Source organism: Mus pahari, chromosome 5 (genome assembly GCF_900095145.1).
Source record: "Mus pahari chromosome 5, PAHARI_EIJ_v1.1, whole genome shotgun sequence".
In the NCBI taxonomy this organism is placed as follows: Eukaryota; Metazoa; Chordata; class Mammalia; order Rodentia; family Muridae; genus Mus; species Mus pahari.
Genome location: NC_034594.1, coordinates 153,796,017 through 153,803,510, shown reverse-complemented (window position 1 = coordinate 153,803,510; position 7,494 = coordinate 153,796,017). Strand labels below are relative to the sequence as shown.

Below are 7,494 nucleotides of genomic sequence, written 5' to 3'. Positions count from 1 at the left end.
GAGGAGGAGGAGGAGGAGGAGGAAGAAAAGGAAGGGACAGAGACACGGAAAGATTGATTTAGAAAATAAAAACTTATACAATTATCACTAAGCAGCTTGTTCTTAAGTCCTATCACTGAGATTTTTTGACTTGGTAATGCAGGGAAGTAAAACAGACTATTCTTTCTTTCATGGTCTTCACAGTTTTATGAATTGATGTTTTCAGGTATCTAGTTATAATCATGGAACTTGGCTAAATTTTGATAGTTTTGGACTTAATTTCAATTTATAGCCCTTGCTTCACAACTTAATTACCAGTAGACATTTGTTTTTAACAACATATTGGACACTTTCCAAGTGATTTTTTTCAGATGGAGAAAACATCCAGTAGATGCTTCTTGGAACTGATTCAGATTCCAATAGAAACTGTGGCTTCTTCTAGAACTGTTCTCGCATCTCTTGAAAGACACAGTAAACCTGCACTGTCAGATTAACAAATGAAGGTTTGAATTTTAGATCAGCACCAAATAAAATTTAATATAGGTGCTTGGGACATACTTATGTGCCAAGATTATTTGTTGTTATTCTGAAATTCAAATTTCATTGAGCATTTTTCATTTTATACAGGAACAAAATCTGCTCAGGCAGAACTTAATGGGAAAAAAAAAAGAAGAAGCTTTCTTCGACTCATGGACATTTTAAAGGTATTATTGATAATAAGATCTGCAAAAACAAGTACGTATTATCTGCTACATGGAAGACTTTCAAAGCCTAACTTTAATTCTTAGATGTTTTCTTCATAAACAGTGATATATTACAAGAATACAACATCCCATCATTTGTCAAAAATTGTCACTTACCTCATGAGACTTTCATTCCTTTTTTCCTTTGAAAATGGCATCCTCGCAGAACCAGTGAAGAGATCCAGGAGTTGGGTGAGTGCAGAGTTCATGAGCTGGCGAATGAGTTCTTGAAATAGGTAGTCAATCAGCTTTAAAAACTTCAGATTTTTTTCCAATAGATTTCGATACTGGGGCAGCTTGAAATGTGTTGTGTTGATTTCAGATGGTTTTGACTCAAAGTATTCCTTAACATTTTTCTTTTCTGCAACCTATAATTCATAAGGCAGTTGGGAAATGCCCGATCTTAACTCATTGCCCCGTGTCAGTGCAGACGATCTGCAGTCTGTGGCATCCTAACTAGCCTGGATGGCACATGAAAACTAAATTTTATCATCAACTTTCATCAATATTTTACCCTTGCTTCCACATCTGACAAGAAGAACCCGCTACATGTTCATAAGCCAGCTGTGGGTTCAGAATCTCAGAAGCAGATTGGTTAAGAAGTCGGACAGAAATGCAGGGGCAAGCAAGTGGCTCCATGGGCGCACAGCGGGATCTTGAGTGGCACACGGTTCCTGGCAGGCACACGTCACTGTATTATTGAATTCCTTTTCTACAATCCTTGGTGAGGTTTCACTTCATGTAGACGTTTCTCCTGAGCTCTTAATCTTATGAACACTAAGACCTTTGCAACTAACCGGGTTCCCTTATTGTGTCAGCTCAGGATAGACAGGTTACAGAGATATTTGTAATTCATGCACTCACAGATACACATCTACAAAAACATATGTATATTTGTTTTTGGTTTTTTGGGTTTTTTTACATTTTGCATCATGCCTGGAAAAGTTCATAGCAAATATAATACCAGTTGGCTGGTTACTTAATCACCTTTGATTCAACTGCCTATTTCCAATACTTCCTTTTTTTTTCAGGAATGCCGTTTGGGATAATCATTCAATACATAGTGACAGGACAGATCTGACTGCAGACTTACCTTTAAGGCTGCATTCTTTATCTCTACAATCGCTTTACTCCTGATCTCCTCGAGTTGTGCAACTGCCTGGGTGGCTTGCTGTAACTGCTCTTCACAAAACTTTCCCAGAACGTGTGTTCGAGAAGTGTCCACCTAGTTAGATGGCAGTAAATGTCACATGTTTGAAAATGAAAAATCCGTTACAAAGAGCAAGAGATAAGGCATGTGATCCACCTCTTCTTGGTATGCGGAAGAACAGAGCTCATAAATTCTTCTTTACACTTTTTATGGTTTACATACTATGACTTCAATGTTACTCAAATTTAAATCCTCAGATAAAAGTAACTAAATCTTTATGTTTTTAGAGTCAGGGTCTCAACAATGCCTTCTTAGCTGGCCTAGAACTCACTCTGTAGACCAGGCTGGCCTCAGACTCATAGATACCTGCCTGCCTCTACCTCTCAAGTGCCAGGATTAAAGCCAGGCATCATGGTCACCATAACTAAATCTTAATAAAAGGGAAAAAATATGTTATTTAAAACTACAGTTTAAGCTAAAACAACTAAAATTAACGTGGAGCAGAAGATTGTTAAATTATTTTTTCTTTTTTTTTGTATTAGATATTTTCTTTATTTACATTTCAAATGCTATCCCGAAAGTTCCCTATACCCTCCCCCCCGCCCTGCTCCCCTACCCACCCACTCCCACTTCTTGGCCCTGGCNTTCCCCTGTNCTGGNNCATATAAAGTTTGCAAGACCNAGGGGCCTCTCTTCCCAATGATGGCCGANTAGGCCATCTTCTGCTACATATGCAGCTAGAGACACAAGCTCTTGTGGTACTGGTTAGTTCATATTGTTGTTCCACCTATAGAGATGCAGACCCCTTCAGTTCCTTGGATACTTTCTCTAGCTCTTCCATTGGGGGCCCTGTGTTCCATCCAATAGCTGACTGTGAGCATCCACTTCTGTGTTTGCCAGGCACTGGCATAGCCTCACAAGGGACCACTATATCAGGTCTTGCTGGCATGTGCAATAGTGTTTGGGTTTGGTGGTTATTTTTTCTTAAAATTAAGAAGGTATTATCTATGAAACCTGGGATCACTCTAGTTCCAAAAATTACCATTGCCTTTTAGATCTCAGTTATTTGTTAAGTTACAACCACGAACATGTTATACAGGATGATCCTGGGTTTGAAAGGTGGTTTGCTTCAGCAAAGCATGGGGAGCTAGGGCCAGAGTCTCAGTGCACACACACACACACACACACACACAGCCAGATCGGTGCTGCATCTCCGTAACTCTAGTGCTGGGGAAGCATGAGAAAGGCTGGCTCCAGAACTTGCCAGCCAGCCAGTCAAGCCAATTAGTGAATTCCAACTTCAGTGAAAGACACTGCCTCGACTACTAAGGGGAACAACAGAGGACTGTTGTCTTTGGTCTCCACACACACACACACCCTCCCTACCCTCATCCGGGATGACAAGGAGTAACACAAACACACGCAAGTTAGAAATTAAATAACTTTATGCATTATTAAGGATCTCTCAGGGAGAAATTTCCAGTAACTACACAACCAATTTTGTTGGTAATAGAGAAGGTGTAGTAATCCATTCGAGTACATGGTATAAATCATCCTTCTTTCAATATTTTCTTATTTTACTACAGTGTGTTAATTCTCTTGCCACAACATGCAAGAAATGCAGGACTGTAACTTTAGTTCTTTCAAAAGTCAATGTACCAGCTGGTTTTGTGTGCCCACTTGACACAAGCTGGAGTTATCACAGAGAAAGGAGCCTCCCTTGAGGAAATGCCTCCATGAGATCCAGCTGTAAGGCATTTTCTCAATTAGTGATCAAGAGTGGGAGGGCCCATTGCAGGTGGCGTCATCCCCTGGGCTGGTAGTCCTGGGTTCTATAAGAAAGCATCCCCTGGCCTTTGCATCAGCTCCTGCTTCCTGCCCTGTGTGAGTTCCTGTCCTGTCTTCCTTTGGTGATGAACAGCAATGTGGAAGTATAAGCTGAATCAACCCTTTCCTCCCCAACTTGCTTCTTATTCATGTTTTGTGCAGGAATACAAACTAAGACAGACTACTCCTAAATTTGAAACAATCTGAAGTCTCTGCCTTATTCTATGAACATGGACAAACCATGATCTCTTTCAGTTCTGCCATTTGAAAGTAAAATTTTGGAAGGTTCTTGGTGCTCTGAGGAAAGCTCATAGGATCTGAAGTTTCCAGGAAACCCTGATGTCCTTTCTCTGTCATTATTAGCACTGCTACCCAATGGAATCTTAGGCACAGAATATGGGTTTCCTGGACTGCTTACCTGTCCTGTTCATAATTCCCTCGTTCCTTCCTCCCTTCCTATTCCCCTTTTCCTCCTCTTCCTTCTCCTCCTTCTCCTCCTCCTCCTCTTCTTCTTTTTTTTTTTTTTTTTTTTATTTAGATAGATCTTATTATGTATCTCTGGCTGGCCTTGAACTCACAGAGACCTGTCCACTTCTGCCTCCCAGGTACTGGGATTAAAGGTGTGCACTGCCATACCTGGCCCCCTATTCATCATTTAAAATTTTTGTTATTCAGCTGATTCATAAGACAACCTAAAGCCAGCATTTCCTCCTACACAAGAACCATATAAGGATATTTCTCCCTCATCAGTCTCTGAAATGAGCTGAATTTTATACTTTTGAAATAATACTCAGCCAGTCGTGGTAGCACAGTCTCATACTCTTAGCACTGGAAAAGCTAAGGCAGGAGAATTATAAATTAGAGGCCTGTCTGGACCCCACCTCAGGCTTAGACCAAATGGCATACACAGAAAGATCCTGTCCCATACAACTAAGAGAAGAGGGTAGGCCAAATGACGTACACAGAAAAATCCTGTCCCATAAAACTAAGAGAAGAAGAGGGAAACACTGATACTAATATCCTCAATGTCAATACATAAAATATGGCCAGGTGATGGCGGAGGCAGAGGCAGGAGAATCTCTGAGTTCTGGGCCAGTCTGACATACAGAGCATATTCCAGGACAGCCAGGGCTACACTGAGAAACCCTATACCCAAAAACCAAAAAACAAATCAAACCAAACAAAACCAAAATATGTTCTATATCTAGAAATTAATTCATCCTCCTGAATTTTCATTCACTCAAAGAATATTGAATAATTACTATATAACTTTGATTCTAAATTTATGTTGAATTGACTCTAAACTTATGTTGATTTAAGTATTATGTTAGGTATTGATCTTATTACATGTGTATATTCAACACAAACACTTTTTTGAGATTAGCAAGCTCCTAACTTACCTAGTCCCATCACATTTCTCTTTCTTGATGTAGAGGGCTACCTCACCTTCCAGCATCCCCCTACACACCAGGACAGTGACATAAAATCTGCTGGAATCCTGTTTAACTCTATGTGGAACACTTAAGGCTTATAGTTCTACGTGTTTCATATTTTTCAAAAAAGTTTACAATAAGTTAATCAAATCAGGTCACTAATAAGCTCATCTTTCCTAAAATCCGGAAACAGGAACATTCATTCATTAAACCAAGACCGCCGAATTGCGTCTTGTGATGAATTATTGACATGGAATACCAAGGGATGAGACATTCTAACCACCATGTGTTAGAAACTATTAATTAGAAGTATGTTTGTACTTTAGAGAGACATATGACAATGGCTTCTGTCACTTCTGTTAAAACATCAGCCAGAATTTTAAGAAATGTTAACTCCTCCAACTAACCACCATTGTTCTCCATGTTCTTCACCGCTACTTATCACTCCATCCACCGAGACTCACTTATGAATCTAGAAATTGTTTCTTTTATCCAAAACTGTGTGTGTGTGTGTGTGTGTGTGTGTGTGTAGCCTTCCCAGACTCTGCGTGCCTGTACTAGTTTACAGGGACTTCGTCTACTCACCTTGATAAGGCAGATGGCGGACGAATTGTCTTTATTTTTCTTTTTGAGAGTCATGGCATCTTCACAGAGTCCTCTCACATAAAGCAAACAAGTTTGAAATAACTCATCAGCCCAGAAAAGATGGTGGTACAGGTATGACCTGAAAGGTGAAGATGCCCACAGACGTAGCTCTCATTCCAAACGAATAAAACAGGTGGTATCATGCCACCGAGTCCTGAGACTTCTGATGCATCAAGTGGTGTTATGAAAAATTAATTATGTGTACCTCAACTTAGTAAAATTTTAAGGTATATTTTTGTTTTCTTGTATTAATTTATGTGCATTTGGTGTTTTGCCTATATGTATGGTATTGGATCAATTGTGAGCTGCCATGTGGCTGCTGGGAACTGAATCCAGGTCAAATCTAAATAATTTTCTCCAAGTAACAAGAGGAATGTTCACTGGATAAGGGACAGCTTTGATAATAATTCTTGAAAACTCCTGTCTGTATCCTAAAGTAAAGGAGGGCTTTTTTCTTCTTTCTGGTCCTCTTTTTCTATGTATCATGATCGCTACTGTAGCTACAGCCAGCACTGATAGAAGTAGGAAGGGCAGAATGGGAACAGGAAAAGGCAGAACGGAAGGGAGAAGGTTCCTTAAGACTTGAACCACTCAGAGCAAAGCTTGTTTCTGTGGACAGTGGGCCCTTCTGCCTTTCACACTCTTCATGTGGCCACACAAAGACACACTTCCCTAATGAGAATAGACAGATGGCAAATACGTGCATGAAGACATGAAGAGACAGTCACCATCAGAGGAATAAAAGTTAGAGTCATAGCATTAAGAAGATACTAATTAAAACATGCTGAGATGCTACTATACCCATCAGAATGCCTGAAATTAAAACTAGCGACAACACAAATGATATCAAGGATGCAAAGAAAACTGAATTGATTGTGGGAATGCCAAAAGACACAGCCATTTTGGAAATTAGTTTGTCAACTATTTCAAAAACTAAATACAGGCTGGCAGGATTGTCCATGCCTATAATCTCAGTGCCCAGGAGGCTGAGGCAGGAAGGTGCCAGGCCAGCCTGGGTGTACAGTAAAGTCCCTGGGTGTACAGTAAGTCCCTGGGTGTACAGTAAGTCCCTGGGTGTACAGTAAGTCCCTGGGCGTACAGTAAGTCCCTGGGTGTACAGTAAGTCCCTGGGCGTACAGTAAGTCCCTGGGTGCACAGTAAGTCCCTGGGTGCACAGTAAGTCCCTGGGTGCACAGTAAGTCCCTGTTGCAAACAAACAAGTCAACAAACAATAGAACCACTCAAACATCCAATGACCATATAACTCAAACTTTTAACTTTGGGTGTTTACCCCAGAGAAATGGAAACATATACAAATACTTACAGCAGCTTTCTATGACAGACAAAACTCTAGAAAATATGCAAGTGTTCACTGATAGAGAAATGGGTTGATCAAACTACAGTACACCCGAATCTAAGGACACCACTGAGCACTAACCAGACAACTATTGATATGGGATTCCTCCTATATAATATTTGGTTTTTTTTTTAAAGATTTATTTATTTATTTATTATATGTAAGTACACTGTAGCTGTCTTCAGACACTCCAGAAGAGGGCGCCGGATCTTGTTATGGATGGTTGCAAGCCACCATGTGGTTGCTGGGATTTGAACTCAGGACCTTCAGAAAAGCAGTCAGTGCTCTTAACCACTGAGCCATCTCTCCAGCCCCAATATTTGGGTTTTTAGAACCCTCTTTACTGAAGTATGACCAACA

At 40.3% G+C, this 7,494-nt stretch overlaps 1 protein-coding gene across 1 annotated transcript in view; it reads right to left on the bottom strand.

Annotated features, from left to right (window-relative positions):
* The window catches only part of Dnah14 (dynein axonemal heavy chain 14), a 218,934-nt gene that overhangs the window by 196,136 nt on the left and 15,304 nt on the right, over nucleotides 1-7,494 (bottom strand). The window contains exons 7-9 of the mRNA XM_029538709.1: nucleotides 5,718-5,856; nucleotides 1,816-1,947; nucleotides 840-1,090 (exon numbers count right to left, since the gene is read on the bottom strand). Of these exons, the coding sequence (XP_029394569.1) occupies nucleotides 840-1,090; nucleotides 1,816-1,947; nucleotides 5,718-5,856 (522 nt within the window). The remainder of the gene's footprint in view (nucleotides 1-839; nucleotides 1,091-1,815; nucleotides 1,948-5,717; nucleotides 5,857-7,494) is intronic.